The 26192-nt window shown below is 35.4% G+C and overlaps 1 protein-coding gene across 11 annotated transcripts in view; it reads left to right on the top strand.

The window, feature by feature from the left end:
- NFIB (nuclear factor I B) overlaps window positions 1–26192 on the top strand; it is a 240223-nt gene that overhangs the window by 178881 nt on the left and 35150 nt on the right. For all 11 annotated transcript variants that reach the window (XM_066368187.1, XM_066368183.1, XM_066368186.1 and 8 more), the window contains one exon: window positions 19811–19945. In XM_066368187.1, coding sequence (XP_066224284.1) covers window positions 19811–19945 — 135 coding nt within the window. The remainder of the gene's footprint in view (window positions 1–19810; window positions 19946–26192) is intronic.

Here is a 26192-nt window from a genome sequence, read left to right as displayed (position 1 = left end):
TCGCCCTTTAAATCCATCAAGTCTGCTTTATATATTTAGGTGCTCCTATATTAGGTGCATAGATATTTATAATAGTTATATCTTCCTGTTGGATTACTCCCTTTATCATTATGTAGTGGCCTTCTTTATCTCTTACTATATCCTTTGTTTTAAAGTCCAATTTGTCTGATATAAGTATTGCTACCCCAGCTTTTTTTTCATATCCGTTTGCATGAAATGTTTTTTTCCATCCTTTTACCTTCAATCTATGTGTGTCTTTTGTTCTAAGGTGTGTCTCTACTTGTAGACAACATATGTATGGGTCCTGTTTTCTTATCCACGCAGCTACCCTATGTCTTTTGATTGGATCATTTAATCCATTTACATTTAAGGTTATTATTGATATGTAGTTGTTTATTGCCATTTTTTTCTTTAAAGGTGTATTCCTTTTTTTGCTATATTCTTTTCCCACTTTGATCTGTTTACAACAGGCCCCTTAACATTTCCCGCAGCATTGGTTTGGTTGTAATGAATTCCTTGAGTTGTTTTTTGTCTGGGAAGCTTTTTATTTCTCCTTCGATTTTAAACAATAGCCTTGCTGGATAAAGTAGTCTTGGTTGTAGGTTCTTGTTCTGCATTACTTTGAATATTTCTTGCCATTCCCTTCTGGCCTCAAGTGTTTCTGTTGAGAAGTCAGATGTCATCCTTATGGGGGCTCCTTTGTAGGTGATAACTTTTTTTTCTCTTGCAGCTTTTAATATTTTCTCTTTATCGCTTAGCTTTGGTATTTTAATTATGATGTGTCTTGGTGTAGGTTTCTCTTTAATGGAGTCCTCTGTGCTTCTTGGATTTGTGAGAGTTTCTCTTGCATTAATTTAGGGAAGTTTTCAGCTATGATATGATTGAACAAAGTCTCTATCCCTTGTTCTTTTTCTTGTTCTTCAGGAACCCCTATGATGCGGATGTTATTTTTTTTTCATTTTGTCACAGAGCTCTCTAAGAGTTTCCTCTGACTTTTTGAGTCTCTTTTCTCTTTTCTTCTCTGCTTTCATGCCTTCATTCCAGTTGTCCTCTAACTCGCTGATTCGATCCTCTGCTCTATCTATCCTGTTTTTAATTCCTTCCATTGTGGTCTTTATTTCTGATATTGTATTTGTCATCTCCAACTGATTCTTTTTTATACTTGCTATTTCTTTATTTAGGTTTTCATACTGACCATCCATTGTTGTTCTAAGATCCCTAAGCATCCTTACAATCATTATTTTGAACTCTGCATCTGGAAGTTTGATTATTTCCATATCACTCAGTTCATCTCTCGAAGGTGTCTCTTGTGGTTTCATTTGGATTGCACTCCTTTGTCTTCTCATCCTCTTTTTTGGGTGTTTTATTTGTAGAGTTGGTTGAGTCTAGGCTTGGTGTTGTCTGCCTCCAGTTTTCAGTTGTGTTATTTCTAGGTCTTCTTGGGTTGGTATCAGCTGTTATCTATAATCCACTTTCAGATTTGGGCAGCTTTGAAGTCTTGATTTGTTTTCTTAACAGGTGATAGTCTTGTTTACTGATCTCAGCAGGGAGCTTCCTTGAAACTGTATCCAGGAATGGGATGGGTGTAACCTGAGACTCTGAAGGCCTCTTTAGCCAGCTAATCTCACTGGGGGCAGGGTGTTTTCTCAGCTTCAGTAGGGGGAGGTGTATCTCAGATCTCCATGGAGACCTGAGTTACTGCCCCTCCTCCCCACTTCTTGTTTTCAGCTGTGTCTTGTTGCGCTGATTGGAGCTGGAGAGATGTCCGGAGATCTCTGATCCCGGAAGCACTTCAGCTCTGTTTTGTGAAAGGTTCAGTCCCTCCCCCAGCTATGGCCGCCTCCAGCACGGATGAGCCAGCTTTTTTAGTTCGTTTCCTGCATTCCTTAGCCCCTCACAGTCTGTCCCTCTCCCTGTCCTTTCCACTTGGGAGATAAGCTGGTCTTTTCAACGCACCTCGCTCCCTGGTCGCCAGGCAAGTGGCTGTGAGCAGTAGTTTCTGCTCTTTTCCCTCTGAGATCCTCTCTGGGCTCTCAGCTTCACCCCCCCCCCCCCATTCCAGTAAGCAGAGGAGGTTCAGGCGCTCCCTACCAGGATTCTTGTGGTTTCTTCTTTGCTCCTTGGTTTTTGAGAGCTGTTCTTGCAGTTCAGAGTTGGTTTTTCATGCTGATTTTTCCTAAATTGATTTGTATTCCAGTTTGGTGGTGAGAGCTGGGCGTCTGTGCATCTGCCTACTCTGCTGCCATCGGTATTTATCAAAAATTTCTTTTATTTTAATTCTTATGCCAGGAAAAATTTCATCTGAGGTCTTGTGTACCTTATTTTTTTCTCATAATAGTCAATTCAGAAACTTGATTCCTAGTTAATATATTTGTCTTGAAGTCATCAGAGTCATCTTTTACAACTGATAAAAGAGAAAGAATGAGACATGTCTTGGTTTTCCACTAATTCAAGTTACTTTCAAGGGACTATATGTAGTTGTATTTCTGTGCCCAGGAATTTAACAGACTAATCATACTAATAATTGTGCTTGAAAATTTAAAACATTTATTTTTCACTGTGACTTTGCCACTGCCATTCTAATAGTGTCACTGATTTATCTATGTTTGAATATGAAACTCCTAAAACACTATTGCATAGATAATAATAAAGTAAATATATTTTTAATATACAGCTGAGGTGGGTTTTTTTTGTATTTTTCTGAAGTTGGAAACGGGGAGGCAGTCAGACAGATTCCTGCATGCGCTCGACTGGGATCCACCCGGCATGCCCACCAGGGGGCAATGCTCTGCCCATCTGGGGCATTGATCTGTTGCAACCAGAGCCATTCTAGCACCTGAGGCAGAGACCACAGAGCCATTCTCAGCGCCCGGGCAAACTTTGCTCCAATGGAGCCTTGGCTGTGGGAGGGGAAGAGAGAGACAGAGAGGAAGGAGAGGAGGAGGGGTGGAGAAAAAGATAGGCGCTTCTCCTGTGTGCCCTGGCCAGGAATTGAACCCGGGACTCCTGCACGCAAGGCCAACGCTCTACCACTGAGCAAACCGTCCAGGGCCAGCTGAGGTATTTTAATGCAAATCTTAGGAGCTTCTCAGTCTGATCAGTATTTAAACAATTTGTAATCTTAGATAAAATGTAAATTCAAAATGACTTTTTGCAGTAATATTTTAATTACTACACATTTAGGATTTGAGATAATTGGATTCAATTAACAGTTATCAAATGCCTATTAATTGCCAGGTCTTTTTTAGGTATTGGGAACACAAATATGAATAAATTAAATTTGCAGCCCTTGTTCTGTTAAACAAAAAATTAACATTTTTCTCTTTATGGAAAGAGGTGGTTCACAGAGGATAAGTAATTTCGAACCAGATTATGAGGGGATGGCCTCTATGTCTGAAAACTAGCTTACTTTTAAGCACTATGAGAAGTAACTCTTTACACAAAAATCAATAAATTGGTATGTTAGTATAAACTAGCTATAATAAAAACCACTAAGTAGTGTATTGATATGTAATTACAATTTTAATAGTAGTTTAAGATTTTATACTAGACTGTTGAGTAGGCAATGTTTAGGCATTGTGTTTGGTTACTGTAGATACTAGAAAATAAGACTATTTTTTAAAATTTATACTTCTGTTATATAAATAAGTCTTTGTGATATTTTAATATATTTCCAAGCCCTAGAGATTTCTTTTGAACATTGTGCAAATGTTCTCATTTGTAATATAGTCTTAAATATTGTACTAAATTTCATTTTGCACTTTGTAAGAGTTTTGCAAGAATATCATATTAGACATCCAATGAATTAAGCCAAAGACCTCCAGGGAACCCTGGGGGTAGAGAGTACTAATGCCGGGTTGTATCATGAGATCAGTCAGATATAGGAAATAAATAACAGCAAGTAAGAGTGTAGTAACTTATTAATAGAAGTGGAATCAGAGACCAGTAGTATAAGGAATATTAATAGAGACTCTAGAAGCAAGAGTATTTAACCTAGTTTGCAAAATTCTATTGTAACGAATGTTTTAACATTTCTTTAAATGAATGAATTTATAGAACATTTAATGTACTACTAAGTGCTGTGGATCTAAATATCCATGAGTGAATATTGATTGAATGTGTTAAATTGGTGATTTCAGAATTTTTTTTATTTCCCATCCAACAATCTATAAGTTTAAACTTTGGAAAACAGTGCTCTAGGCCAAACTACAGTCTGAAAAATAGCATCTCAAGATTTCTCTAGAGTTATTGGAGCTGGGTGAATGGGCAGCTTCTCAAATAGTTGAATAACTGCTATCTGGGAATCATTAATATCAAATGAAGTTCTAGAAAATGGCAAGACAAACAGCTTAGTAATCTTCTTGGAAGAATTTTACAGTCCCTTTGGGGACCAGCTAAAACACCAACAATTCCTTACATTCCTAGAGTTTGTATCACAAGGATTAAATATCAAAGTTTGAACCAAATAAAATGAAACATATAAGTGCTTTTGATGGATAAATGGGCAGAGATGGTTAAAATTTAACGTATGAGCACAGTTTAAAATTTTTGTTTGTTTAGCTTATTATGGAAAACACCAGAAGTCAAGAACTTAGACTTCTAACAGAACTTGCAGTGAACCTCCTTGTCCCATAATGCCAGCAGTGAGCAAACTCCCGGGATACCTCTGTCAGAGTGCATTTTATTCTCTTCAGCCACACACCTGTAGGTGAAAAATCACATGAACAGCTTTCAAACAAAAAGGAAGACAATAAATCTTGGTAAAGTGAGGCTGTTATCATATTCCTCACATCGCCTACTAATTAGCAGATGTTCACGCTTCTTTCATGTACTCTAATGAAGAAGAGCATTTTGAATGGGGGAAAGCCTGTGTACGTTTTAGGAGGGCCAATCCACCCTGGCCACATAGCTCAGCTGGTTAGAGCATTGACCTGACATGCCAAGGTTGCAAGCTCGATCCCCAGTCAAAGCACATACAAGAATCAACCAAGGAATCTGTAAATAAGTGGAACAACAACCCCCCCCCACTTCCTCTCACTCTGAAATTAATCAATAAAAAAAAATAGAAGGACTAATGCTACTTAATATGACATAGTTATATAGTTTTGCTTGGGAACATCAAATGATCTGAAAATATAATATTTTCAAAAAAACCACAGTGGGTAATTAATTAAAAAAAATAACAACTTGCTATTTACTACTAGGTCTCTAGATGAATGGAACACAGCCTAAAGTAGAAAGGTGGAAAACCCGATGTAGACAGATAGTGTACCTCAAATCCTAGTGTACCACGCCAGGTTTCTTGGAGTGGGAAAGGGTTTTATTTTGAATTCTTTTACACATCGATTTTATGTCTACGTTTGTTCTGAAGTAGTTTGGAAAGCTACTATTATATTACCAATATATGCAATGAAAAATGAGTTTTTAGGGCTAGAACAGAGATTATTGGACTCTTCAGCAAGGTGTAGCTGGTAATACTTATTTGGTAGCTAAGCAGGTAGGAGGTACAGAGAGGCTGTCTCATCAAAGTGGCCAGGTAGTTAATAGCAGAGCCTAGATCTCTTTTAAAAGCTGATATTTTTTTCCTGTTACCTTACAATCTACCTAAAGAAGCAGGATGTAATCTTGACCTATGCAGGAAAAACAAACCAGGAGAATTTGAACTCTGTTTGATAAGTCTTGGCAGGTGGACAGTTTTTCTAATGAACTTCATAGAAGATTTTATGATACCTGTAGTACTAAAATGGAAAAGCAACAGTGAATTCATGAACTTTAAGGAATTTGGAAGTACTGTCAAAATTTTGAGGTGATAAAATGTTTATCTTATTTAAAAAAAAACCCTCTTGATATTAGTGCCAATGCGTAAATGTTTTTCAACTAAAAAAAAGAAGTTGGAGATATGAGTGATTTTATTGGGTGAGTGTGGAGAAGAGCTGGTTTGAATTGAAAGGTTAGCATGATTTTTCTTTTTTTTTAAATTATTTTTATTTATTTATTTTTTATTTTTTTACAGAGACAGAGAGAGAGTCAGAGTGAGGGATAGACGGGGTCAGACAGACAGACAAATGGAGCGACACCTTAGTTGTTCATTGATTGCTTTCTCATATGTGCCTTGACCACAGGCCTTCAGCAGACCGAGAAACCCCTTGCTTGAGCCAGCGACCTTGGGTCCAAGCTGGTGAATTTTTGCTCAAACCAGATGAGCCCACACTCAAGCTGGAGACCTTGGGGTCTCGAACCTGGGTTTTCTGCATCCCAGTCTGACGCTCTATCCACTGTGCCACCTCCTGGTTAGGCTAGCATGATTTTTCAAATGTTTTAAAAAGCTTTTTTGTTGTGGAAAATATCAAAAGTGGGCAGAAGCATAAAGTGAACCTCAATGTACCATTACCAGCTTGAACTGTTACCAATATTTTGTCAGTCTTATTGTTTTAATATTTTTCAATTTTTTGAAGTAGTTTAAAGTAAAACCCAGAGATCATGCCATTTTACTTGTAAATACTTCTGTTTCTAACAGATAGTGACTTTTTAAAAAACACAACCCTAACACCATTGTCAATTTAACAAATATAAAAATAATTCCTTAATATCATCTAATAAATAAAGTGTGTCCAAATTCCCCAGAATTTCTTATGTTAAAAATGAGGATCCAAAATGGTTTATATATCATATTTTATTTTCAGTCTCTTTAACATATAACAATATATTAACTATTTTTCTCTATTAATCATTTTTATATCAACTCCTTTTCTTAAATCATTTATTGAAGAAACAACATAAATTAAAATTTTTTTCATTCAATAAATACATATGTAAATATAAAAAACTAGACCCTCCTGCCATGTGACTACCATTAATTGAGCACTTACTGCTTCTCAGACTGGGTTAAGACTTTATATATATTGTTGCTTTTCAGCCCTATTAAAATAAATGTTTTACAGCTTATTGCACTGATCACTACAGTGTTTAAGAAATTTGACATAGATCACACAGACAATATGTACGAGAGGTAGAATGGGAACAATCCTTTGTGAGTTTAGCTGCCTAACTCATGCTTAATATTATTATATATTGAATATTGCTTTCCAAGCAAGTCCTTGTGATATGATGGTTATAGCTTTGAAAATTAGTTACAAAACCTCTATTACAATTTTTTTCTAATACATACTGTATTTCTACATGTATAAGATGCTCCCATGTATAAGACACACCTTAATTTTGGGGCCTGAAGTTTGAAAAAAATGTATTATATAAAGTTACTGAACTCAAGTTTTATTCATCATAAAATTCATACAATTCCTCATCCACACAAAAAAGTGGGAAATGCAAGTAAAACAACTACAATCACTGTATAATTATGATGCACCCAGTTTTTAGACCCCAAATTTTTTGAAAAAAAGTGCATCTTATACATGGGGAAATACAGCAATACTTCAGTACAGACAAATGCACATAATATCCCTAGACTTCAGGGATTCATGAGTGTAGTCCTTATGCTCACTCATGTTAAGAATTTTTTTTTCCATTTAATGGTGAAATGTTGAAAAATAATTCCAAAGTCTAAAATGTCTTTGCTAGAGATGTGTGACATACATCCAGTTTAAAGTGAGCTATGTGCTGTCATGGCTGGTTGGCTCAGTAAATAGAGCATCAGCCCAGCTATGGATGTCCCAGGTTCAGTTCCCAGTCAGGGCACACAAGAGAAGCGACCGTCTGCTTCTCTCCCTCACCCCTTCTCTCCTTTCCACAGCCATTGGCTCATTGGTTCAAGTGACGGCCATGAGTGCTGAGGGTAGCTTATTGGTCTGAATGGGTCAGCCTCAGGTGCTAAAAATAGCTCTGATTTGAGCATGGAGCATCAACCCAAGATGGGTTGCTGGGTTAACCCCAGTTGGGGCACATGCGGGAGTTTGTCACACTATCTTCCCTCCTTTCACTTAAAAAAATAAAAACAAATAAAAAATGAAAAAAACAGCTAGTGTATGTCAAAAATTAGTTTTATATTTATTGTAATATATATTTTTTCTTTTAGTTCTATTCTGATTTTTTTTATTTTTGTGGGTTTTTTTTTTTTTTTGCCTTATGTCTAAAGCACTGTAATGGTGGTGATCAGGAAACTAAATACTGATGTTGCCTTAGACAAATCACATAATCTCAGTAACCTCTGGGTTTTCTCAAGTGTAAAGTAACAAAGTTGGCAACTTATGTCCCTCATGTTCTAACATTCTACATTTAATATGAGGTCAAGGTTTGTAGGTCTTTTGGACTTTTGAGTCTTAAAGATTTCATTAACATGGATCTTTTTGAAAATTCAGAAAGTTTTTAAAATTTCTAAATTATTTTAAAATGTTTTAAATACTCTCTTTAAATAACACAGTAACTGAGCTGTTTATGTGCTGGGAGGCACCGTATGTTTTACTTTATACCTGAGGAATGCACAGTTCTTACAAATACATGTCCTGTCTTGCACCATTCTGGTGCAACGAATGATTGATAGAAATTGAGTTATTATAACAGAACCTTGTTATGGGATCAGTGTCTCCTACTTTGAAAATAAATGATTCAGCCAGACGGCAACATTTATTTTCTCTAAATGACTAGGGATGTAGCAATAGGAGACCATTATCCTGTGACAATATTCTGTTTCATTGACATTATCTCACAAATGTAATTGGTCCATTACTAAATAGAGGTTTTGTTACTGATCAATTTCATGATTTTCAAAACCATTAGGATAATAAATATGCCACTGTAGTAATTTCATTGACAGAATGTTCTTTTTTTGTTCATTTACATTTGTTAAAGGAAAAATATAGATTTAGGGTGAACTTAAACACTACAGTTTATACTAGTTTTGACTACTTTTCCATTAAGAGAAATGGAATATTGTACAGAGTAATTGTATTTGCATTGAGCTGCTGAACTGACGACCTCAAAATTTTCATGATTTTTTTCCTCTCTACCACACTAAACCACATCAAATCATAACTGCTTCTAAGCAATTAGTTTACCACCTCAGTTTAATGATTTTATGTGAAGTAAGTTCCAGCTCATTTCTAGGACTTTACTGTAAATCTACTAAAGTAACACATCAGTTAAATCAACCCTAACCATTACCAGTGTAGATAATAACAGTATTAGTAACAACAGAAACCTTGAGATGTCTTGTAGCATAAATGTTTCTAAATGCATGGCTTTTCCCCAAATGTTCTCCTCTAAAAACTCATCTATAATCTTGTTAAATTAGGACTCTTCCAGTATCTTTCTGACTTTTACAGTTAAGGTTACGGTATTGATTTTATTTTATAGTGCATGGCTTTCAGATGCTCAACACTAATAAGCCTCTATAGCCAAGAGGTTTCCCCCAGAGGCATGGTGAAGAGCAGCTCTTTACCTATGCCAATATTTAATAAGTGACTAAAATAACTCCAAATCCTGCATAATTGTTCAGTGTTTTTCCTTCTTTCAAATTAGATTTTCTGACTTTACTCGTGACACTTTATCATTGCTTGTTAAAATGAAATTGCCTAATGGGCAAAAGCATTTTGAAGTGTTTTCAAAAAGTACTTTTCATTAATTCAGTATTCACTTTTTTTTTAACACTGTTCTTATTTAAGTTTTTTTTTTTTTTAATGTTTCAAGGAAGGTGTTTGGGAGCTTCAAAGGAGTTTAAGCTTTAACTTTGTATTGGGTGTAGGTGTAGCCTGGAGACATTTTTTTTTTTATAGAGATGTGATAAATAGAGACTTGTAGTAACATGCTATTTATTGTGCCTGGATTGGAACACACTATAAAGAGAGACTGAAAATTATAGTTGAAATTATATAACTCAATGATAAAGTAAGAATTTTTTATTTTTAAATGAAGATTACCACATTTTCTCCTTTAAAAAAGAACTGATTTTATTTTTAAGAAGTTGAGAAATTTAATTGATGATATTTTATTCCCTCAGTGTAGATTGACATTTTTTCATTATTTTAGAGTCTGATAAATGTAAAAAAATATATATATATATATATATAAATATATATATAAAATATGGAGATACTTTCTTAACATGGCAGTTAATTAATTTTTGAATCATCTGGCATCATCGTCAAACTACTGCAGTGGGTTTAAGCCCATATGTCTTGTCATAACATTCAGAGTTTTTTGTTGACTTGGAGTGTGTGGGAAGGACTTGGTCACATTTGCCACACAATCATGAAATTTTACATGGAGAAGAGCTCTTAGAGACACATATTCAAACATTCTCTATTCAGATATTCTCTTTTCTTTACCTGTAGTCTCAGAAATACTTTTCTTGTTTTTGTTAACCAACTAAATTACAACTGTTATATTTAATTATTCCATTTTGTAATATTGTAGCATCTAATACCTCACACCAACGGAGGTATTTTTTTCTTAAAGTGTAATGTTTGGCATAGTAGCAAGATGCAATATTGTCTGCCCATCATTGGATACGATTTATAAAGTTCGTAGAGCTATAGGAAGTAGTTTCTTCCCCCAAAATATGTATTTAAAAAAATTTTTAATTGTAAAGTAAGACTTATTTGTGGGGGATTTGGAAAAACAAAGTGTCAAATGTAAATAAGAAAACAATATCACCTGTAATTCTATCACATAGAGATAAGTTTTGTTAATATTTGGCTATATTTTAAGCCAGTTTATTTTCTACTTGTTTTATGAATTTCTTAGGCATATTTTTGCACTAAATTGGGCTTATGTGATATATGCTATTTTGTAAATTATTTTCTTTACTTTTGTCTTTCATTTACAATATAATGGCATTGTACCATGCCATTCAGTTTCTACTCTGTAATGACTGCATACTATACCACCCTTTGGCTCTACTCTCGGTTTTTAAGTGTCTACTTTGCTCATGGATGTTTAGGTAGTTTCCAAGTTTTGATATAATAAATAAATAAATAATGAACATCATTGCATGCAACTCTGGTGCTTAAATCTGATTATTTTATTTCTCTGGTACCTAGCATAAAATCATCAAATAGATGTTCATTGAAATTTAATTAAAAGAATAAATACATTTCTACTGTAGAATTACTGAGTTAAACATTATATCCATTTCTAAGGCTTTTTACTAAATATTGGCACAGAACCCACAAAGGTCTTATCGATCAACATTCTCACTAGCAGTGCCTGAGTGGTTTATTTAACGTCTCCGTCATACCTATAATAAATGTACCACATGGCTCCATAAGCAATTCTGAAACTTGTCCTCTGAAATATTTTTAAGTAATAGTGTCTCTATGGCCTGTGCTTCTACCCACACACCTCTTTTTTTCATTTATGTTTCATTTGAACCACTGGGCATCACACCATAGCTTTTCTCCCCATGAACCAGGACAGCTCCATTTTATTGTGAAGGAAATGGGGAAATAAAGATGCTACTTCAGGGATTGTGCCAAGCTTTCTGGTAAAGGTATAGCCTACCTGGTCTCTTTTTATAAATAACTTCTAAACTTTCCCCTCTTCAATGAGATTTACCACAAGGCAAACCGAGGAAGAGAAACCTTGGTCTTTCAGCATTTAGATGGCAGACCGTATTCCCTGCCTCTCCTTGTCCTCTGGGCACAGGCCCACGCTGTTTCCTTGTCTCAGCACAGTCATTATGGATTGAAGTCCTGAAGTGAAAGTATCAGATTTCTAGCTCTTAAACTCATCCTACACACTAGATTTGGTAGCTTTTCATTTATTATAAACAGTATTATTATTTTACACAGATATGCGGTCATTTTTCATGTTCTCTTTCAGCTTCCACCCCAACATTTTAATGAAAAGCAGAAATTTCCCAGTTTACCTAAAGTTTGTTTTTCACACTCAGTGTTTTGTTTTGCTTGACAGTCTCACTGAAGTAATGGGTGTGGTGACCACCTTTGCTGACCATCCAACAATGAATTCGGTCCCTGTGTCTGAAGAACTTTTCGATGTCCAGATTTTTGTAAATCTATAAATTTTTTAAAAATATTAAAGTCTAAAACCCTCTGAATAATAAGGAAACCTAGAAACTGTAAGGGGTAATATAAGGCTAGTCAACATAATGTATTCTGATCAAAGCCCAGTCAGTGGACTGTCTCTAAGCTAAATGTTCCTACATATGCATGTTCACTCTTTGGTCTGTATCAGGCTTACGCCAAAGGGGCAAAGTTAACAGAAGTTTCTCTACTGTTTTCATTGCACCTTGCGTTTTCTTCTGCCAAAATGAATCCAATAGCATCTGTACAGCAGCTTGATAATGTAAAAAAATAAAGATTTTTAAACTGTGGTTATAGCTTTTTAAGTACCTGGTAATAAAGATACCTTACCTTTAAATACTAGAAAAATAAGAGAAGCCCACAAGTGATGCCTTGGACCTGTGAGGATTCATTTAGACTTGCTTACAAGTCTGGCAGATAAATAAGAAAGACATGTAAGGAATATATTTTAAAAATTGAACTTTATAATATTTTGAGAAAATTTAATTCTTTGTTAAACAGAGAGAAATATGTTTTGCTAAATTATAGGAATAGCATGATACATATATTTTAATATAGTGTTAGGCTGTACTGAAAATAATGGCTTCCAAAAATTTAAGAATTCTTATATGTGTCTATATAATCTATTTGAAATAGTTGTGTACCATTAAGTGTCACTGTAAAGAAGAATAGAAAATTTTTAAAAGAAGATGATATGTTTTTTATGTAGGCTATAGTAATATGATTTGTAACCTTAATCTAGTCAAGCATATTGGAAAAGCTAACATACTGCTCTACTATATGTGAAAAAGGAGCAGGTGTCCCAGACAGGCAGGTGTTAAGGTGACTGTTGGAGCTTGCCCTAGATCACTAGTTGACTTCAGTGAAGTTCCACTAACAGGTGTCTCACTGATGGGAGTGCCATGTGACATTTATCCTGGGAGCGACTTGGATGACAGGCTGCTGCAGACTGAGGAAGGGGTCTTTGCTTTGATGAAGAAGTTGCCAAAGCTCATGTCTCATTAGTGTTTCCTAAGGTTCTTTGGAAGTGAACAACAGTTTAATTAAGGGCTGACGTAAACACATTTCTGCACACTTTCCCTGCAGCATTTTATCACATTAGAATTGATCAAAATTGTTGCCTTGGGCTGACTTGAACAGATATACATCTGGAGCGCCATTTGTGCAAGCTGCCGATGAGTCGAGTACATACGCTGTACTTCACGGCAACACTCTTCCTTTGTAGATGAAATTACCTTATTGGGAGATGAGTTGATCTAACTCTTTATTTGCTTAAGCCTTTATCTCTTTGAAGTGATGCTGTGAAATGAATGACATATCGGGGTTTAGGATGTATATAAGTCACAGTGCTAAAAAACATCGTAGTATATCTAGTAAAAATCATGTGATAATTTGATTTTGCAAAATACTAATTTAAAGGTATGCTTAAGTCTGAATGAACCAATTTAGCTTTATATGAACAACCTGCTTGAAATTTTTCTTACATGGTGATTTTTAAATTAGGCATTTAACTATACAAATGGTTTCTAAAGCCATAACTAATTTTCCAATTATAAATCATAAACACTGAAGACTATCAGTGTAAATATTTATTTTTTAGATTAATTTTTTAGACTTCTTTTTTTAGTTTAATCTTCTGTCATTAACAAGAATCCTTTCCATAGCCTGATATTATCGTGACTGCAATTAGTTAATGACTTTTTTTATTTAACGTCTGTCTTCTCTGCTGAACTGTAAGCATCACCAGGGCAGGGAACAGGTGGTCTTATTTAACATCTTGAACTTTATGCCTCGCCATAGTGTCTCATGGTCATTAGAAACTCAGTGACTGATTTTGTTTTCTCTCTTCACTTTTGATTCAATTACTTCTTGTCTTGTGTTATCTATTCATGCAACATGCGTTTTAGCATAGATTGACTATAGTTATTTTGCTCATTCTATACTACTAGTTATCTTTTTTGTGTGTGTGACAGAGACAGAAAGAGACAGAGAGGGACAGATAGGGACACACAGACCAGAAGGGAAGGAGATGAGAAGTATCAATTCTTCGTTGCAGCACCTTAGTTTTTCATTGATTGCTTTCTCATATGTGCCTTGACTGGGGGGCTACAGCAGAGTGAGTGACCCCTTGCTCATGCCAGCCACCTTGGGCTCAAGCTTGTGAGCCTGCTCAAACCAGATGAACCCACGCTCAAACCAGATGAGCCCATGCTCAAGCTGGTGACCTCGGGGTTTTGAACCTGGGTCCTCCGTGTCCCAGTCCGATGTTCTATCCATTGTGCCTGCCCCTTGTCAGGCTATACTACTAGTTATCATTCTACCATATAACTGCTTATATGCAAGAGATTCTAAAATAAACTGCCTAGTCTACCTTTTTTTAATTCTAGATTTCTAAAAATTCTTCTTCCCCAATAGCATGTTCTTCCAGCCTCCGCATATTTATGTCTTTGATCAAGATATCTTCTATAGGATGTGTTTAGTCAACTGGAAAATATATATATGTGTGTGTGTATCTATATATCTATGTATGAATTGTATGGATTAAACAAGTACAAAATAATAATGAAAAAAGACATCAAGTAATATAAAATGCAAACACAAGATCATTCAGGAGATCTAGACCTCTGAAGTTCTTAGGAAGGGTACTTACAGAGAAAATAAATGAAATTGGTTCAGTGGATAAAATATTATTCTATAGATGGAATAAAAAAGTGAAGAGACATGGAAGTTTTTTAGCCTTAGGGAATGTCATGTGCAAGGAAGAGGACAGAGTTAGAAGCACATTCTTTCGGTTTCTTCCTCCCCCAGGAGCCCATAAGTAAAGGTTTAAATAAAATGGAATGGCAAGGAAAAATTTATATCAAAATGTGGCGCCGTGATAGATTTTGATATGAGGAAGATATTCTGAAGATGATTTCAATTACTGTTTTTATAATGAACCACAGTGTGGAAGGCCTGGGCAGGAGACCTGACAGGAAATTCTTGATTCAACCAGGTGCACATGAAAGGGGCCTAGAGGAAGCTACAAGAACAGAAAAAAATATAGCACTTTGAGAATGTTTTTTTCCTTCTAATATGAATCCACTTATAAATTGTTACTTTCAAAATAATATCAAAGTTCTTTGTGTGATTTCAAGCCTTCACTGCTCTCTGCCTCACTGGTACATCCAGCCTCCGTCCCACCAGCGGACATCCCAGCTAATCCTTTCCTATCTCGCTGCTCTTTCCACTTCTTTATTTCATGTCTTATCCAATTTTTGCACCATAATGTATTTGTTATTATTTAACTTATTGTATGTTTATATATTATTTAGCTTTATTATTTTTCAACTTATTTTCAACTGATTCTTTTTATATATTATTTTATCTATTTATATATTATTATTCCTCTTGGGGGGACAGTAGAGTGTGAAAAGCATGACATTTGTTTTTCTCCACAGAAAGGTCATTTAAAAACCATCTCTTCTATATATTTGTTCCTCAAACATCTTTTTTCTGTAGCATATGAGTGCATTAAAAATAGAAATGATATCATTATTTTCAGTTTGGCATGAGGTCTGCTAGACTGCAGACATGGGACATAAAATTAAAATAAAAAGAATGCAATTTTATTCATGATTTGAATATAATGGCTAGAAACTCTACCCTTACTTCTCTCAAAAAATTGACCTATTATCTTTCTTCCCTCTTCCATCTAGAAAGATTTTTTTTCTTTGAGGGGAGCGTTCAGTTAGTGTCCTTCGAAGTACTTAGCATAGTGCCCTGCACATGTGTACCAGAATATCTTTATTGACTAATGGACTCCAAATTAATTTTATTTAATGGGAAAACACAGGCAAGTTAAGCCTACTTTCTAATACTACCATTCTTTATTTTTAAAGAAAATAGTTTAAGTATAGCCAGTGGACCTTCCCATTCGTATTTTTACTATTGCAAGTTAAATTTTTTTGTTGTTAAAGGAGGAAACAGTGCTTATTTCCTTTTACAACTTGGAGAGTAAATTTTACTGTTTTTGCTACATTGACCTCTATAGCTCCTCTGTGTTCTGAACATTAAGGTGCATCCCTAAAAGAACCGGAAAAATATATGTCCCTGTGATGATTATTTGACAAAGCCAAGTGTACCATTTTGACTAAGAAGATATAAAGGCTTTATTCCTGAAAAATTACATAATCACCTATATTCTTGAATTTTTATACAAACATCTTTAATGTATGTGCCCTTTACAATAAGATACTTATGTAAATTGGACTGGTTTAAGGGAAATTCTGAAATAGTTAACAGTAGTTGCAGTAACAGTAGGCCTGTTTGATTTCCAGAAGTGACATAACTGGAATGGAAACTTATTCTGCTTCCCAAGCTCTGATCATATTTAATTGTTTTTAAATCTACAGTAAATCTTTATTACTTATGCTAGGGAGTCTTTAGAAATGGACTTACACAAGTTAATTTTATTTGAAATATGTATTTAAGCACAGGTAAAGCATAAAGTTGTCAAGTTACCCTTTTTAGTTTCTTTTCTAAGAGTAAATTTTGAATTAAAAATTTGAGAGGGAAACATCACATTATCTATAAATTGAGGGATGAAATAGACGTTTTTTTCAACTTCTAACAATAGATATGTCTAAGATTAGCATCCATCAGGTCAAAACCTGTATTTTTGTAGTATTACCTTTTAAAATCACAAAGCTATCTTTGGCATTTTGAAGACAATGTAGTTGAAATTAAATTTCTTTATTTTATTTATATATATTTTACCCTTTAATTTTATTTATTATTTATTTTTATTTATTTATTTATTTTTTTACAGAGACAGAGAGAGAGTCAGAGACAGGGTTAGATAGGGGCAGACAGACAGGAACGAAGAGAGATGAGAAGCATCAATCATCAGTTTTTCGTTGTGACACCTGTTCATTGATTGCTTTCTCATATGTGCCTTGACCATGGGCCTTCAGCAGACCAAGTGACCCTTTGCTTGAGCCAGCAACCTTGAGTCCAACCTGGTGAGCTTTTGCTCAAACCAGATGAGCCTGCGCTCAAACTTGCGACCTCGGGGTCTTGAACCTGCATTGTCCACATCCCAGTCCAACGCTCTATTCACTGCGCCACCGCCCGGTCAGGCATATTTTTAAATTTTTTAATGAAATATTTTTATTTTTAATTTATTGTGTTGACATGGGTTCAGGTATCCCACTCAGTGAAGTACCCTCCATACATCACACTGTGCCCTTTGTTTGTTTTTAATGGTTTTTTAACTTTTCTCTTCTCTTTTGGTAACAATACTAATTGCTATGGCTTCATTAATCATTTCCTTTTTTTTTTTTTTTGAGAAAGATATAAGAAAATGGTTCACTGACTTCCCAAAGTTCTGATAGGTTAGTGACAGACAGTCACAAATTGTAGCTCATGGCTACAAATACACCCATTATATTTTTGTAGACTGTGGACTGTGATGTCTACTGTCTTTACAGTAGTGTATCCATTCTCTAATTTCCAGTGTGCTGAAACACATGTTTAATTTTATTGGATCTCTTTACCAGTTTAGGACTTTTTTTCAAATGGTAAAACATAATGATATCTAGTTTCTTATACTGATAGCACCATGCAGTTTTTTTTTAATGTAAAAATATTTGTTGATTAAAATGCACATTGTATACACACACACACACACACTATACATGTGATAAAATTTTTAGGTTATTCCTTTTAGAGATTTAAACTGAAATATTTATAGGTGAAATTATGTGATACCTGGGCATTGCTTCAAAGTAATAGAGGGGAGGGCGTGTAGACAGGGTAAAGGTGAAATAAGACTGTATCAGTTGACAATTGAGGCTGGGTGATGAGTTCATGAGCATCCATTACAATTTCTACTTGTACATGTATTTAAAATTTTGATAATGAGAAGATAAATTTTATAACTTATATGACTGTTAGAATATTTTACCATAAATTTGTAATTCTTATAATAACCAGCACTACTCAAGGTATTGAAAACAGGGCCCATCTCTCTCACCAACTAGAGTGTTCTCTTTAATTCCCTGAATTCTCCTGAATTTCAGCTAAGTGCACAGTACAATCTTTTATTCACCTAAGATGATGGCCCTCTATATCAGTTATTAATTGAATTGGGTTAATTCTGTTTATCTATGGCAGCAATTTTCAACCTTTCTCATCTCATGGTACACTTAATCTAATTACTAAAATTCTGTAGCAAACCAAAAAATATATTTTTTCCAATCTGACCAAAAAATTATATATAATTTTGATTCATTCACACTGAGCAGCTATTGTTGTGTTGGCTGTTGTAATTTTTTTAATTTAACAATCTAAGGGAATAGGAGTCAGTGCCCCTGACTAAACAGTCAGGTATTTATCACATGTTTTAAAAATTCTTGTGGCACAACAGTTGAAAATCATTGATCTATGGTATTAGCTCTGTTTGCACTCTAATTTCAAGTTTTCATGATCTGTCTTTGGGCAGTATTAAATATTTGTGGAATGAGTGAATGATTGAATGGGTGCACCCCTGAATACTTCACCCATAATGGCATTTTTTACACTGTTTTGTAATTCCTTTTCATTTGTTTGTATCTCACTAGATTTTAAGCTTTATAGGGGCTGAAACAGAGTCTGTTATCTCCCCAGCAACTAGTGCAATGTCTGGAATAAACTAGGTCTTCAGTCAGTATTTATGAACGAATAGATTAACCTATCTTCTTACATGGTCCCCATGATTGCTGTCTCCATTTTGGCTAATTCATCCTCCATGTACTTTCCGATGGATTGCTCTGCACTGTATATGTGATCCAAGTTCACCCGTCACTAGCCTTCCCCCTTCAGGGTAAGCATTCTGACATTTGCACACAAAACCCATGGTCCCTTAGCATGTGGGTCTTGCCAGCTGGTTACCTCCTTTCCTTATCTCAGTACTTCATTCCACAGACCGTTTGTGTTACTTGCATGTTTTATGGCCCTCCTTCTCAGAATGTTTCCTCTCTCTCAGTATGCCATCCCCATCCACATTTTAAAAATGGAGAAACTGGGGGCACTGTTTGTCACTGGGGTGGGGGCTGAGGGGATCACCGCTTCTGTGAAGTGAGCTGGAGAAGTAGATGCACACACCACAACACCTCTACTCTCCACACACTACCCACTTCTCAACTGTCGACCCCTATTTTCTTATTTTTCTCTCCACTGATGCAGATTATCCCTCTAGCAGCAGTTACTTTTATTTTTAATATCCTAACTTTACTTGGCAAAGAGAGGGACCCAATAAATAATTGCAGAATGACCAAATTAAGGAATGTATTTTTTTTCTTGCCAAACAAGTAATGAGTTTTCCACAAAAGATGTGAAATCAATAATATACTTACCAGTGTACCCAAAGGTTGTTTCTCACATTTGCTCCAGGAGTTCCTCTGGGTTTTTTTTTCCCCCCACAGTATAGTCAGTAAGTGAAAATACAAACCCCTGAATCATAGAAATCTAAGACTAAAATGCTGAGGTAAAAGGGACCTTGGTGTAAGCCAAGGGGCCAATGGAAACGTGATACTTAGTTTTTCAGAAGCTCAAGATTTACTCATTAGTAAGAATCATTCTGATGATAATTGCAATGAGACAATGGGGACTGTTTCTGACATGTATTTCTAAGCGCCGACATAGCTAGATCTTTGACCCTCAGTATATATTTTGTAAAAGAGCCAAAATCCCAAAAATAATAAAATGTGGGAAATTAGATCTCTTGTTATGTTAATCTGAACCTTATAGCTGAAGAAAGTCATAACGCTGGGTTTTCCCCTCTTCCTTTGCAGATATGTCTTCTCCAACTACTATGAAGAAGCCTGAAAAGCCATTGTTCAGCTCTACATCTCCACAGGATTCTTCCCCAAGGTTGAGCACTTTCCCCCAGCACCACCATCCCGGAATACCTGGAGTTGCACACAGTGGTGAGAAGTTTCAATCATAGAGGAGAAGCCTCCCTCTTATTTACAGGGCTCAAATCCTCAGGGATGGAGCACAAGTTTTTATTATAATGATGGTGACCATATTTGCTCAGTCAAAAGAAGGAGTGTTAAAATCTAATGAAATATTTTTTCTTATCAATATGTGAGGAAATATTTTCAAAGCCATACAGTTAGATAATAATTTATTTATCTATCTTTACATTGCCTTTGTTGGAAAGATTATAATAACAAGAAATTAGAAAATATGGAGTACCTGGTTTTTTTAAGTATAGCTTCAGGGTTGGTCTTAACTCTATATGTTTTACCAAGAAAAAGATGTGATTTTAGTATGTTGCTGAGTTTAGAGTATTTCTAGAGGCATTGAGATACATAGCTGCTATTTCTGTGTGTGTGTGTGTATAATTTTCTATAAGAAAATCAATATTTAACTATTTGGGAATGAAATTAAGAAAAAAAATAAGAGATACCTTTCTTTGACAATTGTTTGATACACACAGTTTTTTCTATGGGCTTGATGTTATGTCTAATATCTTAATTTAAATAGGAAAAAGAATATGACATTTCACATATGTACTTTAAGTAACAATATCAAATCCTTCTTTAAAAATTAAAAATGAGATTTAAAAATAATCAATATAAAAATAAGCAATAACCTTCTAAGTTCTGTGTACAGATATGAGTGACAACCATGTTAAACTGAGCTGAGATTAAGAGCACTTCGACATGAAGTGAAAAGATGTCCAATCTAATTTAGGTGTTTGTATTTTTTTAAATTATACTTTCAGAAGTATATACTTCTTACATAGAGTGATATTTTAATAAGGAGCTTTAAGAATTATGGCAGTTGTTTTCTGCAGTGCTTCCCTGTGATGGAGGACACTGAAACTTCAGTGTGTGGAGAGGTTCTGTGAGGCGCTATTTAAAAGGTTCTTTCTGGTGCCTCACCCCTGGCTGTCCTCATGCAGAAGGTCTGTGGTTAGGCCCAGGAATCTTCATTGTAACAACAATTCAGAAGATTCTGGAATTGTGGGCATTGTTGGGGAAGATAAAGTAATATTTCTTTAAAAAAAATTTTTTTGCAGATAATTATAATGTTGGAAATAAATAATTACAGATGATTTTTATTTCTAGGTCATGGAAAGAATTTATTTTTTCATATTTTTGATATATTATCTCATAAAACACTAAACATTTATCATATGCAATTTTCTATGGCTTGGATCAAAATATTATATAGAAACAGACATTTAATCTTTACTTCTACATACATTATACTGGTTGGTACTCTTAATTTGTACTTATGTGATTGTTTTCCTCAACATTATAGAGATAATAATCATGTAGTTATAGTCTTTCCCCATTTTTCAAACTTAAGATTTATATTTTAGAAACTAAGCAATAAATAGCAGTCATACTAATGTTGAAAAGTTATAATATTATTAAACACTGCCCACATTGCAGATGTTTTATATATTATTTCCTTTTACAAAATATATAATTTTAGGTAAGTTAATGTCTGTATGAAAGTATAAATTCACATTTCCGTGGATTTTATTTTTGGTCTTACTTTAATATCTTTTAAGCTACATATAGTGAAAGTTAAGAGTGGGAAGAAAAATAAAGAATAGAACTATGATGTCAGAGAAATGGCAGCATGAGACAGACTTCTGATCTCTCCTCTTAAAATTTCAATAAATTGAATAACTATAATGCAGAAAAGGAACCCCAGCTGGGCTCGTAGGCACTCCTGCAAGATCCATGCAATGAATGGACTGAAGGTGCCAGGGGTTGAAAAGGGGGGCAGAAGATAAAACATATCAGCAGTGGGCTCTGGAGAGGAGAGAATGCAGAGGACTGCATTTTTCTCTCTCCTTGCTGGACTCAGGAAGAGAGTTTTATTCTGAGCCAGGAGAAATGTAGAAACTGGGGGGGGGGGGGAAAGAACTGAACTAAGGTGGGCACAATCAGACACAGGGTTATCGAGGACTGCCTGTGTTACTTGGCTTGCAAACAACCTGTGTGGGCCTGTGCTCAGCTTGCAGCACTTGCTCCACTGGTGAGCACCCAGCCCAAAGTGCCTGGCTCTCTCTGCGAGGCATGATCCCCATCAGTGGGTGCTTAACCCACAAAGATCAGCCCACGTGGCACTGTACACTCACCACAACCTATGCCAGTGCTCTACCAGTTGCCCACACTCTGCAGTGTCAGGGAAAACAAAAGTATGCATCCCTAGCCGCCCAGATCCCACCTCTCTCTCCAAGCAGTATATAGAGGGGTGGTGGTGGGCCCCCCATAGCTGACTTTCTGGGGCTGCTCTCTCCCCTGAAAAGTGGAAGTGCTCTGTATATGATCCCCCTGGTGGCTGAGATGTGGGGAAGAACAATGGGAAACCTGAAACCACCACTGTTAAAGCAGAAAAGCCAACTGCAAAGCAGCCCCCACAACACACCCTACCCACCACTGTGATTCTGGCCCTGCCAACATCACTATGACAGTGGATATCTGCCCAAGAATTTCACAGAGCCAAAACTATAGTATAGCAAGAGCTACTGGAAATAAAATCACTCCTTGTTAGGGTTCTTTTTTTAATCTTTTTTATATTTTTCCAAAGTTAGAAGTGGGGAGGCAGTCAGACAGACTCCCGCGTGCACCCAAACGGGATCCACCTGCATTGCCATCAGGGGGCGATGCTTTTCCCATCGGGGGCATTGCTGCCTTGCAGCTGGAGCCATTCTAGCACCTGAGGAGGAAGCCATGGAGCCATCATCAGTGCCTGGGCCAACTCTGCTCCCATGGAGCCTTGTCTGTGGGAGAGGAAGAATGAGAAAGAGAGGAAGGAGAGGGGAAAGGGTGGAGAAGCAGATGGGTGCTTCTCCTTTGTGCCCTGACTGGGAATGAAACCTGGGACTTCCACACACCGGGCCGATGCTTTACTGCTGAGCCAACTGGCCAGGGCCCTTGTTAGAGTTATTAACAATACTGCTATCAAAAACCATCAAGGAAAGAGAAATCATACATCATGGAAACCCAAGATAGAGACATAGTTCAGATTGATAATCAAAAATCTCCAGAAAAAAAATCTTGATTACATGAAAACCTTGGAATTAAGTGACAGAGAATTCAAAATTGAATTTCTAAAAAAATACAATGAGTTGCAAGAAAACACTGAAAGACAATTTAATGAGCTCAAAATACAAATTAATGAACAAAAAGAGTACTTTACCAAGGAGATTGAAACTTTAAAAAAGGACCAAACAGAGATGAGAAACTCAATGTACGAACTGAAAAGTGAGGTTGCAAGTTTAGTTAATAGAATAGGCCAGATAGAGGAGAGAATCAGTGACATGGAAGACAGGAAACTAGAGATACTACAGAGAGAAGAAGAAAGAGACTCACAAAATAAAAAAGATGGGAGAGCTCTACAAGAACTGTTTGACTCCATCAGAAAGAGCAATATAAAAATAATGGGTATATCAGAAGAAGAGAGGGAGAAGGGAATGGAAAACCTATTTAAACAAATAATTGATGAGAACTTCCCAAGCCTGTGGAAGGAGTTAGAGCCTCGAATCCTAGAAGCATGTAGAACACCGAGTTACCTTAACCCAAACAGACCTACTCCAGGGCACATCATAATGAAATTGTCACAAATCAGTGACAAAGAAAGAATCCTCAAGGCAGCTAAGAAAAAGAAGAATATAACACATAAGGGAAAGCTCATTAGGTTATCATCAGATTTCTGAGAAGAAATCCTACAAGCCAGAAAAGAGTGGACCCAAACATTCAAAGTACTGAAAGAGAAGAATTACCAGCTAAGAATACTATATCCACCAAAGCTATCTTTCAAATATGAAAAAGAAATAAAAACTTTCACAGACAAACAGAAGTGAACAGAATATATCAACAGAAAACACCACTGTAGGAAATACTAAATGGGGTTATTTGACCAGACACAAAGAAGAAAACAAAACAAAACTACAAATAAAAGCTCCAATAAGATCACAATAAAAACAAGAATAATGTGTGACAACAATAACATAAAAGGGGAGGGTATAAATATCAGCAATAGCAAAGGAGGATGGAGTGCAAAAGCACTCATATGATAATGGACTCTTATGACAAATTTTCTTTTAATAACCTAAAGGTAACCACCCACAAAAATGCCACTACTAAAACATGTACCTTATAAAAAGAAGAAGCAGGGAAAAGTATGGAATACCACCACACAAAAACAACTGACAGAAAAATGAAAGAGAAGAACAAAATGAGACACAGACCTATCAGAAAACAATACATAAAATGGCTATAGGAAACCGTGAAGTGTCAATAATTACCCTAAACTCATTAATAAAGAGACATAGAGTAGCAGATTGGATCAAAAAGCAAAACCCAATCATATGCTGCCTTCAAGAGACACATTTAAGCTTCAAGGACAAAAGTAGGCTCAATGTGAAAGGTTGAAAAACAATTCTCCAAGCAAATAATACCCAAAGAAAAGCAAGTGTAGCCATATTCATATCTGACAATGCTGACTTTAAGACAACAAAGGTAACAAGAGACAAAGATAGTCATTTCATAATGATAAAGGTGACATTGTATCAAAAAGACATAACGCTGCTTAATATATTTGCACCAAGTTAGGGAGCACTAAAATATATAAGACATCTACTAACTGACCTAAAAATAGAAACAGACAAAAACATATTTATACTTAAAGATCTCAATATACCTTTCACAACTCTAGATTGATCATTCAAACAGAAAAATTCATAAAGAAATATCAGCCTTAAACGATACACTAGACCAAATGGACATCATAGACATTTACAGGTCATTTTATCCCAGAACTTTAGACTACACATTTTTCTCCAGTGTACATGAAAATTCTCAAGAATAAACCATATGTTGTGTCACAAAACTAACATCAACAAATTCAGGATGATTGAGATTATACCAAGCATGTTCTTTGACCACAAGGCTTTAAAATTAGAACTCAACTGCAAAAGAGAAGTAAAGAAACCCATAAAAATGTGGAAATTAAGCAACACACTTGTAAAAAGAGACTGGGTCAAAGAAGAAATAAAAGCAGAGATCAAAAGAGATATACAGGCTAATGAAAATGACATATCAAACTTTCTGGGATGCTGCAAACACTGTAATAAGAGGAAGTTTATATCATTACAGGCTTATATCAAGAAAAATCCCAAATAAACAGTTTAATATCACATCTTAAGGAACTATAAAAAGAAGAACAAAGGCAACTCAAAATTAGAAGAAGAAAGAAAATAGTAAAAATTAGAGCAGAAATAAATGAAATAGAGAACAGAAAAACTATAGAAAAAATTAATATAACAAAGAGCTGGTTCTTTGAAAAGGTCAATAAAATTGATAAACTCCTGGCTAGACTCACTAAAGAAAAAAGAGAAAAGACTCATATAAAAAAAATCCAAAATGAAAGAGGAAAAATTACCACAGACATCATAGATATACAAAGGCTCATTGTAGAATACTATGAAAAAATTTTAATGGCACTCAATTCAACAATCTAGAAGAAATGGATAAATTCCTAAAACTATACAATCTTTTTAGACTGAGTCACCAAGAAGTGGAAAGTCTACATAGACCCCATTAGCAGGGAGGAAATAGAAACAACTATCAAAAACCTCCCCCAAAAATAAAAGTCTGGGTACAGATGGTTACACTAGTGAATTCTACCAAACATTTATAGAAGATTTGGTTCTTATTTTTCTCAAAGTCTTCCAAAAAATAGAAGAAGCAGTACTCCCTAACACATTTTATGAGGCCAATATAATCCTCATACCAAAACCTCGCAAGGACATTACAAAAAAAATAGAACTACAGACCAATATCTCTAATGAATACAGATACAGAAATCTTAAATAAAGTACTAGCAAATTGAATACAACACATTAAAAAAATAATATATCACAATCAAGGACCACAAGGATTGTTCAGCATACATAAATCAATTAATGCAGCGGTTCTCAACCTGTGGGTCGTGACCCCAGTGGGGGTCAAATGACCAAAACACAGGGGTTGCCTAAAGCCATAGAAAAATACATATTTATTATATATATATAACGTAATACACCATATCAACAAAACAAAAATCATATGATCCTATCAGTAGATGCAGAAAAGGCATTTGATAAGATACAATATCCCTTTAAGGTGAAAACACTCAATAAAATGGATATAGAAGGAAAATACC

The sequence above is a fragment of the Saccopteryx leptura genome, chromosome 2 (genome assembly GCF_036850995.1).
Source record: "Saccopteryx leptura isolate mSacLep1 chromosome 2, mSacLep1_pri_phased_curated, whole genome shotgun sequence".
Classification (NCBI taxonomy): domain Eukaryota; kingdom Metazoa; phylum Chordata; class Mammalia; order Chiroptera; family Emballonuridae; genus Saccopteryx; species Saccopteryx leptura.
Note: the sequence above shows the minus strand (reverse complement) of the source record. Positions and strands in the feature narration are given on the sequence as shown.